This window comes from Terrapene carolina, unplaced genomic scaffold (assembly GCF_002925995.2).
Source record: "Terrapene carolina triunguis isolate 2854851 unplaced genomic scaffold, T_m_triunguis-2.0 Scaffold789, whole genome shotgun sequence".
Classification (NCBI taxonomy): Eukaryota; Metazoa; Chordata; order Testudines; family Emydidae; genus Terrapene; species Terrapene triunguis.
In genome coordinates, this window is record NW_020665140.1 from 3,152,848 (window position 1) to 3,167,563 (window position 14,716).

Genomic DNA, 14,716 nt, shown 5'->3' on the forward strand with positions numbered 1-14,716 from the left:
TTGGTAAACAATAGAACTTCAGCTAACACAGTTTTTGTTACATACAAATTGAATGTGAAATACTGGATGACATTATAAATGAATCTCTTTTTGCTATTGCACTGGAATCCTGAGGCCCGCTGAGTCTTCATGATTAAATCAGTCTGTAAACTTCATATATTTTTCTATCAACCCTATTAAATTCGTGTCTTTTTCTCATCTACCAAATTAAGGGGTGTCCTTCCACCTGCTATTTGAAGGAGACTCGTCTTCCTTGACTCTACACACACACAACAGAAACAAAAGGAACATTCACACTTCTCACAGAGGATTGTGAGAAGTGTGTGCTGAAAATCCACATGGTGGGGTAAGCTCTCTCTTTTCAAGTAAAAGCCTCTCTCAGCTTTCCAAGCTTGTGGGCTTCCTCTGCAAGCTTCCCACAGTAGTTTTCGTGCTATCAGCCATTATGTCCCTCCTGTGGCTTTTATTCGTACTAACTCCTCACACTCCTCATCCTATCAGCAAAAGCCAGGCTTGTGAATCTCCTGAGGAAATGTCCTTTCTTCACTCTTTCCAACAACTCTGCCCATCTGTCATCTGGACTATTTTGTTCCCGTCTCGTTCATTTGTGGCTCTCACACTTCATTCTCCATGCTCCCTTCCAGTGCTCATTCTTTCCCCCTCCTGCCCTTTTATATTGGTTTAATATGGCTCACCAGAGTGGCTGGGAATTTTTTCTTTGTCTGCTTACTGAGCACCAAACAGAGGGTCATGGCCTCAAAAAGAGCTATGACCCTAAAACAAGTCAATACATTGGGGAGCAGAGACTTATGTGGAAGGGCTAAAGTGGACCATTCAGATAATTCATGAACTTGAAGTGGATAATTAAACAAACTTGGCTCTTTGAAATGTTTAATATGCAGCTTTAGGGGATCACAGGGAATTAAGGATGTTAGGGATGGGGTACAGGTGGTAGGGTCAATATCAAGCAACAATCCCATGGATACACACCATCCATAGAAAAATGGGTTCCATCTGAAAGGTGCAATTGATGCCTGGGCTGTGGGCAGCATGTTATTTGGGGAAAACTTCAGTGCCAATGTCAAGAGCTGAGCTTGGGTGGTTAAGGTGACAGAGGGGATCTTGTGTCTCAGTGAGTCCCTATCAAATTTGCCCAGTAAACAGAAGTGATTTTTCTTAACTATCAACTCTGCAAACTCAAGCTGGGATCTGAAAGTCAAACTGGGTTCTTTCTGTATCATGGGGTATCTCATGCACCATGACCATCTGGACAACTACCAAAGGGGAGAATAATGTAATTTCTAAAACATTCCATTTCATAATACCAAAGTCAATGGAAGGCACTTTATATACAGAATTTCATCCAGGTTCGAGCTTAAGTCCACGAGCTATGTGGAAGCTTTGAGACTGCAGCAGTGCTGGTTGTTTATACAGCAGATGCTCCGTGGATTAGCAGACATGTGCATCTATTGTGCCTGTACTGACTCAGGAAAGACTGCACGTACAAATGCTAAAGGCTATTGTTCCACTTGTCCAACTATTTTTAGTTTCCTGAGTCTTCTACATTCCTTTCCAGAGCCAGTATTTGATTTGGTTTTCTGATTCTCGTTTGTAGTAGTGTTAACCTCTAATTTCTATGTCAGAATATTAAGACATAGTGGCACAAAGTTTATCTACTAAGTCTGGGTCAGCAGTCTGTGATCCTTCAGGGATATCTGACTAAACTTCTGCCCAAGGGGCACGGGTTTGAAGAAACAGAGTATAAATGGCACTGAGGAGTAACCTTAGTCAATCAGAATGCTAGAGGAGACAGAGAAAGTATCCAATAAGATTAAAAAAGCCTAGGTGAGACTAAAAAAGGCACTGAAATATTGAGATGAGTCAACAGTAGACATAGTAATAAGACCCTAGTGCACAGGTGAAGATTCTAAATTTAGACCCAAAGCTACCTTCAAAGATTTTCTGTCTTATTTGGCATCAGAACCTATTATGAACATTATTTATGAGTAACCTGCTAGTAAAAGATTAGAATTACTCTACTCAGAGTTGTGGTGACAGACATTGCCTTTTATGGAATTAGACAAATACAAAGTAAAACAGGCTAGCGTGTAATGATTCTGAGCTTTTCACCACACATACAGAAGGCTGCTGCACGTCAAAGGCTTAGACTTCATGGATGCTTTTAAGCTACCCAGGGATAGAGGAGTCATAAGAATCCATGGTAGCTGGAATAGCATGTATACTTTCCTCTGTGCTAAAGATGAATTTTGCTTCTTACCTTGCTGCACAAAGGATCCATAAACGAACCACATGGAGTTGTACAGTGTTGTAGAAGTCATTGATCCCATCTGCAGGCGTGGTGGGTTGAGCCAGTTCAAAAGGTAGACCAGTAGTCCTACCAGAAGCACAGTGCCAGCTATGCAGGCCCACAGGGAGAGGTCAAATGGTGCCAAACAGGCGAACATGTCCACTGTCTTCTCAGCCTTTCGAAGCAGCACACCCACTGAGTAGTCCATGTAACGGGTTGTGAAATCTACCACATTTTCCCGATCAGGGGTAATGGTTAAAGCAGAAATCCCTATGTCGGCTCTCTAAGAAAGAGAAAAAAGAGAATTCATTAACATGAGCAACAGAAAAAAAAATCTTGGCTCTAACTTGCTTTATAGCACCTAAACTTTTCATGGAAAAACTGATGCCAAGGCCAATGTCTTAAGTATGCTGTAAGTAAGTATGAAAATGCTCCTAAGGAGATGAACAGAATAGCTGCACGTGAATCTTACATTTCTTTGACCAAACCTTGGCTGGCTAGACTCAGGCACATTAGTTTCCCAGCATTATTAGTGTCCAAAAAATCAAGAAAAATATTTCAAACACAAATAATAGCTGGAGGAAATTTGCTTTTGGTCATTTTTCTTGGCCTGGCTTATCAGGGACATCATTGTCATAGAGACAACAGGTAGACCTTGTGTATAGTATTCCTACTCAGAAGAAATTAGTTTCTTGACAGAAGCCACATGATACCTAGAATTCTGACGACCCAAGGATCATGACAAAGGGCCACTGCATGTCATTACATTTCATTTGTCCTGGGTTTTTTGGCTGCATATTAACTGTAGAATAATCAATGTCCTATGTGGTTCCTTCAATACTGGAGTTTTTATAGCACTTAAAACTGAGCTACTGTACCATATGGTTACCTGTCCTACAGGTGTCATAGAATGGCTTGGTTTCACAGACATCTATGTAATTTAAAACAATCCATTTAAGAGCTGAAGGGGATTAATAAAATTCCTTGATCTTATCATCCCAATTCTCAGCTTGTCTCTGAAACAAACATTAGGTCCCTAAAGACAACAGTCACAACTACAGCAGGTGCTATTTTACTTACTTTTCACACATGCTGTGACGGGTTGGATCACAGAAACCCCCTTGGGAGCTGCCACCCGATGTGCCAAGACTACCCCTGCTTCTGTTTTCCCCTCACAGCTCCAGGACTCCAGCACCCCGTCTTGCTGAATTAGACACTCCAGTCCACTTCAACACAGACCCAGGGTCTGAATTACTTGTCCCAAAGCTGCGAGTTTACCCAAAAACAGCTCACAGGAATGTGCTTGTCTTTAGCACTCAGATGCCCAACTCCCAATGGGGTCTAAACCCAGATAAATCCGTTTTACCCTGCATAAAGCTTATGCAGGGCAAACTCATAAGTTGTTCGCCCTCTATAACACAGATAGAGAGATATGCACAGTTGTTTGCTCCCCCAGGTATTAATACATACTCTGAGTAAATTACTAAATAGAAAGTGATTTTATTAAATACAGACAGTAGGATTTAAGTGGTTCAAAGTAGTAACAGACAGAACAAAGTAAGTCACAAGCAAAATAAAATAAAATGCGCAAATCTATGCCTAATCAAACTAAATACAGATAATCTCACCCTCAGAGATGCTTCAGTAAGTTTTTCTCAGACTGGACACCTTCCAGGCCTGGGCACAATTCTTTCCCCTGGTACAGCTTTTGTTCCTGCTTAGGTGTTAGCTAGGGGTTTCTCCATGATGGCTCCTCTCCCTCTCTGTTCTCTTCCACCCCTTTATATATCTTTTGCATAAGGCGGGAATCCTTTGTCCCTCTGGGTTTCCACCCCCCCCTCACTGGAAAAGCACCAGGTTAAAGATGGATTCCAGTTCAGGTGACATGATCACATGTCACTGCAAGACTTCATTACTCACTTGCCAGCACACACATATACAGGGAGACTTGCAGGTAAACACAGTCATCTGCAGACAATGGTCCTTGTTAATGGGAGTCATCAAGATTCCAAACCATCATTAATGGCCCACACTTTACATAATTACAATAGGCCCTCAGAGTTATGTTTTATATTTCTAGTTTTAGATACAAGAGTGGTACATTTATACAAATCAGATGATCATACTCAGTAGATTATGCACTTTGTAATGATACCTTACAAGAGACCTTTTGCACGGAGCATATCCCAGTTGCATTATATTCACTTATTACCGTATTTTCTCTAAATTTATCCCAGTTACATTATATTGACTTATTATTATATTTTTATTCCAACCCGTCACACATGCAATTATAAGTGCAGTGAAAATAGAAGAGGTACTTCAAGCAGACACATTAACACTGTTTTTAAAAGAAATTCAAATATTGAATAAAAAGACTGTAAACTCTAGATTTTTTTTCCCATATGGAAAGGAACATTTAACATACTTAAAGTTGTTACTGGTTTGATGTAATTAGCTTCTGTGATTAAAGCTGTATGAGGTCCTTTCTAGGGAACAAAAAAAGTATGAATACTGGAAAGGATCAGCAAATCTATTAATTTATTGACTCTCTTGAGTTTCTTTCATCTATGTCCAAACAAGGCGGGAATTACTGCTAGCCAAATATTGAGATGTATGTGATATCTTAAGTGGCATAGCATGGGAATGAAACTGTGATAAATAAAAAGTAGGCAAGGATTAGGATCCAGTTTGAAAATCCCAACTTCGTTTTGACATTTTCTGTCAATATTTTCCGCTACACATAGTACAGCCACACTATTAATCACAATAAGCTTTAGACAGGGCTTGATGTACTTAGTACAAAAGTTAATATTGATGTCTGAACTTAAACTTCAATAATCTTCTACAGTTGTGTAAGTGTGAGGGTGTGTGGAAGGGGTAGTGTTGAGATGAGTTGGGCAAAAAAGTATTTTCAAATATTCATTTGCATAAAAGTCATGGGCCAAAGCTTCAGCAGGTCTAAACCAAGATAGCTCTACTGACTTAAATGGAGCTGCACTGACTTACACCAGTAGAGAATTTGGCCTCATGAATTCACTTTGATTGTATTCATATCCCTTTCTGTTAGTTTTCAGTGAATGATCGTTTGATGTTTTTTGATTCACAGGCAGCAAAAGTCTCAGGAATATTTGTGCAGATTCATCAGAGTGAAGGTTTGCACAAGACTCAGTCATGTACTTGAAAGTCACTTTGATTTCCTTCTGCCTCTTTATAAAAGTATTCAATCACTCAGGTGAAGAGCTTAAAGAAAACCATACGACTCTGATGACCTATCATAACCCCAGAATAATCAGAGCTGAGAACCCTTTGCAAATGACCCACTCTGAAATGTTTTCCACATAAAGTGTACATCAATTTTGAATAATTAACAACTTGTAAAAGTCAAAGTCAGTTCACGAATAATTAATTAACAGAGACAAGACTAAATGCAATTTTTTTGTATGTTTGATTCAAGTCTGTTGTTGAGTAAGATTTCGTGGTTATAGAGCGACCCTAGCAGTCTTGAGTTGTTCTAATCTCTAGTCTGAGCCATTGCTGGTTAATTTTAGGTCAGTTATTTAACCAACTGTAATTGTTATTAATATATTTCCCTATCTCACAAGAGTACAGTGAGGTATAATTAATTTAACATTTTTAAATGTTTTGATATCCTTGGATGAAAAACAATATAGTTTGGAGAGTGCGAAGGATTCATTTAAAAAACAGGAGATTACTGCAATATTGACTAACTGCAATCATGACTTAAGCTTTTTTAAATAAACAGGTTTTCACAAGAGATGTGTTGAAATGTGTTGTATGGAAGAGCACAGTATCATGTCATTTGTGGAGATGTTGCTTATATTTTACCTCCTTGGAATGAATTGTTCCAAATTTCCATTGCATTACTACTCCAGTACAGTTATCAGTGAGCTATGACAGAGGATCGCCGTTGTTCTAATGGAAGTATTCCATTTCCTTTGTGATATTACAGAAGTCATTGCAATACAATTATGTCTACTGATAAGGCAGTGGTAGTAAAGTGGTAAAAGGAACGGTGAAAGATAAATCCTGTCTTTTCAGTGCTATTGTGTTCAGCGCTGGCTTCAGCTTTTTTGCTGCCCCAAGCGGCGGCGAAGAAAAAAAAAAAAGATAAAGTTGCGATCGGCGGCAGCTCAACGGCACTGCTTCATTCTTTGGCGGGAATTCGGCGGCTGGTCCGTCCCTCCGAGAGGGACCAAGGGACCCGCTGCCGAATTCCTGCCAAAGACCCGGACGTGCCGCCCCTTTTCATGGGCCGCCCCAAGCACCTGCTTCCTGTGCTGGTGCCTGGAGCCGGCCCTGATTGTGTTTAGGTTTCTTTTTAAGAGGGAATATTACTACCCACATACTTATTTTATTTACTGAATTTTAACCAGTGTATTCCCAGAGAACAATTTCTTTATCACTGATGCCAAAGTCGGTTAGTAATAATACTGGCTAGTACCACTGTAGTGAAAAGTGCTACTAACAAGTACCAACCTGGTTGCCACTGTACTGCATTTGCTTCATATTAAGTGAGAGAGATCTTTTATGAATAGAGATGTGTTGTATGAACTGCAGGAAAACTGTGAAAATGATTTTTGTAGTATATTTGTAACAATATAATATCTCACTGGGTGATGATTAAGGCTCCACGTCTGTCACGGAGGTCGCGGAAATCATGGATTCTGTGACTTCTACAGGGGCTAGTGTGGCTGACCCCAGGGTTGCCCAAGCAGCTGGCTCTGGGGCCAGCTGCTCAGGTAGCCTTGGGGACTGCCACACCAGCCCCTGCTGGAGTGACACTGCAGCCAGCCGCTCAGGCGACTCCACACTGGCTGCTGCTTGAGTGGCCCTGGGACCAGCTGCACAGGCCGCTGCCCAGTGGTCCCGGGGCGGCATATGGCAGCTGGTGCCACTGGCCCTGCCCTCCACCCCAGCAGCAGCCCCTAGTCCTCCCCCCGGAGCAGCGGCCCCACCAAGAGTAGCCCCTCCCATAATTAGTGTTCAATGAGTCATGTTTTGATACCCCCGGGTTTACTGTCGAGTGAGGTCTCATTTTGTTGTGTGTATTAACCATGTAAACATATGAATAATCTATAATCATCACTAAGGCTACAATTTAGTCATGGGTAATTTTAGTAAAAGTCATGGACAGGTCATGGGCAATAAACAAATTCACACCATGACTTTTACTAAAAATAACCATGAGTAAATCGTAGCCTTAGTGATGATTATAGATTATTCATATGTTTACATGGTTAATACAACAAAATGAGACCTCACTCGACAGTTAACCAAGGGGTATCAAAACATGACTCATTGAACACATTGGGTTAAATCTGGGCTTCACTGAAGTCACCAGGAGTTTTGCTATTGACTTCTATGGGACCAAGATTTTCCTGATAGTACCTATTCAGCACTCCTTTCTCAGGCAAAGTTCCCACTGCTTGCCAAACAAGTGGTGAATTGGACACATATGGACTGATTTTTGAAGGTGCTAAGCACCTACAGCTCTCACTGACTGAGCTGTGGGCATCAGGTTCTCTATAAATCAAACCTATAGTAACTACCAGATTTCACCTAATAGTTGATCCATCAAAGGTGAGTGTTCTTAATTATGTACAGATTATGTCAAATTACACAAAAACTAGCAAGTGGAAAAAAGAAATGCTTATCATTATCATGTCAAAATAAATCAGAGAGACATTAGCTTTCAGAAGTCAAGGTTCGCTAAGTGCTTCAGAGAAAGAAAGGCAAATGCATGCAATTATGTCAATATTTAGATGTAAAGTTGCCAGTCTAAATTATAAACATGTAAAATACTCCACTCATTAAGTTTTAGGAGTGCCAAAATATTACCAATTATCATAATCTTAGTTATTTTGGTTTACAAACTTAAGTTAAATGAAACTGTGAGAGTTGGTTCATGAAACTGATTGGCTACTGAACAAACAGTAGAGAACATTATTTTTCTTGATATGACCTGTATATGAAACTGTATTAGTCATTACAACATGGCGCTGATGGTGATGTCACCGCTCTGCACTGACACAAGTCTATCATCATTGCCCAGGAAATCCCCTAAACCTTACATGTTATTGCTTAAGTAAACCCATTTACGATTATTGCTCTATATGCCTGAAAACAATCTTATGGTGATTCCGTGCTTATAACTAAGACTAAGGAGAACTGATAATACTGATGCAACAGCCTCTATTTATTTTTCAATCCACCCTTAAACTTGCTCTAATGCGACCTTTCATTTAATTGCTATTTAAGGTTAATCTGAGGATAAATACGTACTGATTAATACAACAAGGGCATTATGTCCAATGTGATTTTTTGATGCAAACATGAGTTTTAAACAAAATACTTTGCTGGCATTTAAAAAAATTAAGGAAAAATATTTATTCCAACAGAAGAGACATTATTTTATGTCAGGAAACACCTTGGGGTTGAGTCTGGCCCAGGGCTGGCCCACAACATTTTGGCACCTGAGGCGGGGAGCTCAAATGATGCCCCCATGCCTCCTCGCTTGGGCCAAAACTTTGAAAGGTCTCAATTCTGCCTTCTTCCTGTTCTACTCCTCTCATGGTACTGCTCTGCTACCTACCCAATAAAGGAGAACTAACAACTTAAAATGCCTTGTTCAAAAATTTTAAGTAACACTTAACTTTCAAATGCCTGAACAGCAAATGTAACTTTTCTTGTCTGCATAGTAAACACTGGCATTTTCATCTGTTTGAATAATCAAAGTACTGCTTTCCGTGCCTTCTTGGTTGCAAAGATTTGAACTGCTTACTGCCGAAAGTCCAGAGTCTGGGCCAGCTCATGCTCTATTGAGATGGTTGCAAGGCCAACCAGCCTCTCCTCTATCATTGTGGAGCGTAGATATGTTTTTATTAACTTCAGCTTGGAGAAGCTGCATTCTCCACTGGCAACTGTTACAGGAAGCGTTAGAAGTATGCGCAGAGCAACAAAAGCATTTGGAAAGAGGGTGGTCATCTTATTTGTGCACATATATTCCAGAACAGCCTTTGGAATTGACCCTGCTGAAATGTATCTTGAAAGGGCTTTCAGTTCATCACCTAAATCACTCACATCAATATTGTGCATGTCATCATATGTCAACACTGTCTCTAGTGCCCTGCATTGCTGGTGTAGTAAGGTATAGTGAGGAGTTTTGGAATATCATACAACATCCCAAATATACTGCTGTGTTCCTTGAGCTGCATGAAACGTTCTTCAACTGACTGTATTGCACAATCTAGCATCTGGTTAAAGAATTCAACTTTGAATTGTTGTTTGGGGTCTCTTATGGGACTATCCCGTGCCTCATAATCAAAATGTCTTCTTCTTCGGTGACTCTTGTATTCTTGAATGGGGTGAGAAAATAGCTTCACTCTTCAGAATGTTTTGAAATCCCTCATCTAACTGGTAAGACTGTAGATATGACTTTGCTTTGTCCAGTTGTTCCATTGCTCCAGATTGATCAAGGTCAACACCTTGGAGTCTCTTCCTTACAACATTTATTTCAAACAGTATGTCATGCCACAACACTAAGCCACATGGAAATTTGAAGTTATGTATGTTTCTGGTGATTCCATTTCCCTCTGCCACTGTTCTCCCATGAACAGTTCCTGTCATAGCATTATCCTCCATAATGGCAACTATGGAATCAGCTATCTTCCCGATTTGGTGTTTGATAGGCTTTATCGCCTCCACTCGACTTTCCCATCGTGTGGCACTCAGTGGTTTCAGTGTCCGAGAGGATGTTCCCAGATGTTGCTTCAAAATTTGCCATAGATGAGTTGATGCAGAGAAAAATACACAGATGCTTTGAATTACATGAAAAAATTCAGCAGCCTCACTAGAAGCTGATGCTGCATCACTGACCACCAAGTTCAATGAATGAGAACTGCCTGGGACCAAAAAAGCTTGAGGGTTTAACTCTCGGATCTGTGTCTGCACTCCTCTGTTCTTTCCTCTCATGTTGGCACCATTATCGTAGCCCTGACCTCTCATGTCAGCTCTCGCAATTCCCATATCTTCCAGCTTTTTAAGAAGCACATTTGTCATACCAGCTCCTGTAGTATCATCAATGCCAATAAATTCTAAAAAATGCTCTCTCACAGTCACCATTGCAGGGACATTTTCACTAGGTTCTGTTGTTGTTACAAAATGCATGATTAAAGTCATTTGTTCGGTATGGCTGATGTCAGGTATGCAGTCCAGAACAACAGATCTGCCACAATCTGCTGCTTGACTTTTGTTGCCAGTAACTGTATGATCTCATTTTGAATTGTTTTTCCTATGTAGTGGTGTGTGTACATTTCTTGGGTGGTGACTCTTCTTAGATGCTCCTGGAGTACAGCATCAAACTCAGCCATCAGCTCCACAGTTTTAAGGAAGTGCCACTGTTTGGCACATACAGCTGATCTGAAGTGCCACGCAGTGCTAGGCTTTGGGTAGCAAGCATTCTCACAATGGCAATGAGCCTTTTCAGAACATTTTGCCAGTAAAGAGACTCTGATGCAATCTTCTCTTGATCTGATCATCTATGGTGGCCGTTAACCTTAGTCTCATCTCAAGCTCTTTCCACCTATGGAATGCTCTCTGGTGATTTACTGCCTTCTCATGGCATGCCAGATTTCTAGCCAGATTTTTCCAGTTCTTTGTTCCTGTAGAACCCAATGTGGCTGGAACATTAGACTGGAAGAGTTTGGAACAAAAACAGTATGCACCATTCTGGGTTTTTGAGTACATAAGCCATGGCCTCTCCACTTTGTCACCACTGAGGATTTTACGCCAATAATGTGTTGGATAGAAACTTCTATTTTCATTGTCTTTGGGGAACATGAAGTTTTTCACTTGCTGTGGCCCAAGCAGTACAAGGAAGTCCCTCAGGCTACTGCTCAAGTGGGTCCACAGTCCTGGATCATCTAGACTTAAGGAATTAAACTCAGGAGCAGCTGTTTCTTGCGCCTCCGCCACATTCTTCTCTGATCTACACTTTTCTTCAGGAATGTGCATGGTTACATCCATTTGAGATGGAGATATGGGTGCTGCAGTAGCTGCCAGGTCACCTGCACTCTGACTAACTGGAAGATCAGGGATCTCCTCACCACTCTCACATCCTCACTGGGGCCGGAAGGCTCACTGTGAACATTTGTGTCTACGTATCTCTCCTTCCTGCTTAGATAGAAACGCTTCCTTTGCTTTCTTTCTTTTTCTGAGTGCTGCCCCAGAGGGATGTTTTCCTTCTTTCACTCATGACTACTGTTCTGTGCCAGCTATAGTGGCTCTCAACAGTCAATTGAAGGGGGCAAATAAGCAGGCTGGTAGCAGGGCCTAAGTGAGGGAAGATATCAGCGTCTTAAGGGCCTAACTGGCTCCTACTACTTCAATTGACTGTCTGTTCTCCTCAAGTGGGTTCAGGGAAGCAGCAGGAAACAGGAAGCTCCCTGAGAAGCTGGTGTTAATCAGTCCAGGCTCCTGGGGGTGCTAGAGAGGTACATAAGAGGCTCCTCCTCCTCTCTCTCTCTCTGCAGCTCCTGCTGCTTTCTGTTATTCCCTCTCACCTTTTCTCCTGCCTGCCTGTTGTGTCTCTTGTGCCCTCCTTCCTCCAGCACAGCACTCCACCATCTCTGTGAATCTAGAGCAGAGAGAATACATATGCACCAGCAGCAGACACAATTTTCTACACTCTGGGTCCTAGTGGCACCCCCCACAGTCTGGCACCTGAGGCAGCCGCCTCAGTTTGCCCCATGGTAAGACCAGCCCTGGTCTGGCCCCCACTCTGCCACCATATGCTGCTCCAGTGGTATACATGGGAATATAAAGGGGACACTACATCTGGAGAAGAATTCCCCCAGGGGAGGATCACCATGAGGTTGATGTAAGCACCCTTATGCATGGTTGATAGTGGATCTGGGGTGTGCACATAGCACTTTGTGCCAAAGCAAAGAAGCACATAGGCAGTCCAGGTAAGGCTGCCATAAATTAAAGCAGTCCCCAAAACTTCTCTTACTTATGCTGGGAGCTGCACAAGTCCCTGATAAAGGCATAAAGCTACCTTGCCCTCACTTTCTTTTTCCCACAGGGCTGTACCTTCTGTTTTGTGTCTCTGATTTCACACCTCTGGAGTCCACAGACTGAAAAGTGAAGAGGGTCAGGTAGCAACGGGACATGGGTTACAGTGAACTCACGACAAAGAAAAGTACATAAGTCATCATCATAGAATTTTATGACTGGAAGGGACCTCGAGAGGTCATCTAGTCCAGTCCCCTGCACTCAAATACGAGAAGCAAAATTTTAACCTCCCTGGGAATACTGGAGGAGGTGTGCCTGCCTGTCTTCGAGGAAATGCTATGTAGATGCAGCACATGAGGCTTTGCTCTATTTAACACAGGAACTATGCACTTACTATAGCAACTGTCATCTCATATGGTGCACCTGCTGCAGTGGCACTGCAAAGACATGACATGCCTTCTCTGAGAGATACACTCAACAATGCGTCGTGTGAGTGCTGCTGTTTTCCACAACACTTGTGAAGAGACAGATTTAATTTTTGAACATGCACAGTGTGCCCAACTCCATCTTGGCTCAAGTGGCAATGTGTAAAGGGCAACCCATGGGTTTCTGAATGGCCTCCACATTGTGTTGACTAAATTAGCATGTCAGATTTGAATGGAAAAAATCAGTCAATGTCCTATAAGAATTTTTAAAAATAGCTTCAACTTTTAATCTAAAGTGTTCCCCCCCCCCCCGAAGGTTGCCAATCAAAGAGGTTTTTGGAGTTCTGGAAGCAAAGCTCAATTCACTGTAAATAAGGAGAAAGCAGGCTTCCAGGAACAGCTTTCACGCCGGGAGAGATAGATCTATGCTGGCTGCTTGCCCAGCAATTCAATAGTCCCTTAAGTGAGGCAGGGAAAGGGAAAGAGAGAGAAGGCACAGTGAAACTCTGCTGTTAACAATATAATGGGCTAAAGATCACCTCCTACCTCAATACAGGTCATCAGCTTTGGGCTGCCGGTAGTAAGGGAAAAATTAAAAAAGAGAAGTCTGGACACAGTTGTGTGTCAGTGAGAGCCAAGCTCCCATCATAACTTTTCAGCATAAGAGAGAGATTACATCATTCAGAGTCACAGACTGTGCACTTTTAGCACCCGAATAAAACAACACACCTTCAATGACGTGTCATTTGCTTATCAATGTAAATGTCTGATCTCAGAATGATTTTGAGATTCTCCAAGCATCTTGTTATTGGGAAGGAAAGAATACTGTACATGTATTATTAGTGAACCATCTGATTTCAGTATTTAGGATTTCTGGGTTATGAGACAGTCATGTGACACTGATTAAATGTATTTCAATCCTGCCTCAGCCCCAAAGTCACTGAGAATGTGGACTCTTTTGTTTGGGTTATGCACTGTTTCTCAAATGACAAATTGATGATGGTATGTTGGCCATTGCACAGAGCAGCAGATTATGTATCATAATAATTAGAGAACAGAGAAATGATTAGAAAGCAAGAATCTACCTGATTCTATGCCCAAAACATAAGACAAAAATCAATTTTCTTAAATTGGAAAATGCTAGGTTAACTTTTAAAAATTATCACAGCACACCTCTACACTTCCTAGTTTCATCAGGATTTGCAAGAGATACGACTACGACAAAGGCAGTTTATTTTACAAAAGTAAGATGTACAAACAAATACTGTAAGTGCCAAAGAACTTTTTCTCACAAGATTTGCTTCCTCAATCCAAGGCCAAATAAGTCCTGACAATCATTGACTATCCACCCAAACTTTTCAATGTCTTATCTGAAGCTAACTTTTAAAATTCTTGAGGATAACATCACCACAGAGGCTGGATATATAGTAAATACCTATTAAAATAACTAGTCCATTTCCTAGTGGTGTTCTAGTGCATTTTCCAGTCTTTTACAAATAATAGGGCTGCCTCCATTTCTCATGGGTGGTTATTTTACATCCTAATAGACCTCGTGTTATTCAGCAATGCAGAAAAGGTTGACACCATCACTATTACAGATATTTGATTACTACTGTATTCATTTATAGCCTACCACCCGGGACCATCCATTTTCCATTTCAAGTGCTCTTTAATTCCCACCTCCCTTCTTAGTCCGCATGCTATATCATTTTGCCATTTAGCAGATATTCAATGGGGTTTTTTTTAGTGCATTTTACCGCGAGACTTGTTATTTAACACTTATCTGCATTTGCCATATATTAGCCCAAGTACTTAATGATCTAGGTACTTCATCTGATTGCATTGGTCCTTACTATTTGCTGTGACTGCTAATTAAATACCACTTGCAGACATGGAAAATGGCTTCCACGATCAGTCACTAGGTCATTTACATTTGTCATTCCTTTTT

The 14,716-nt window shown here is 41.2% G+C and overlaps 1 protein-coding gene across 1 annotated transcript in view; it reads right to left on the reverse strand.

Annotated features, from left to right (window-relative positions):
* Nucleotides 1-14,716, reverse strand: part of GRID2 (glutamate ionotropic receptor delta type subunit 2) — a 1,014,260-nt gene that overhangs the window by 179,831 nt on the left and 819,713 nt on the right. Inside the window, exon 11 of the mRNA XM_024197621.2 lies at nucleotides 2,279-2,591. Coding sequence (XP_024053389.2) covers nucleotides 2,279-2,591 — 313 coding nt within the window. The remainder of the gene's footprint in view (nucleotides 1-2,278; nucleotides 2,592-14,716) is intronic.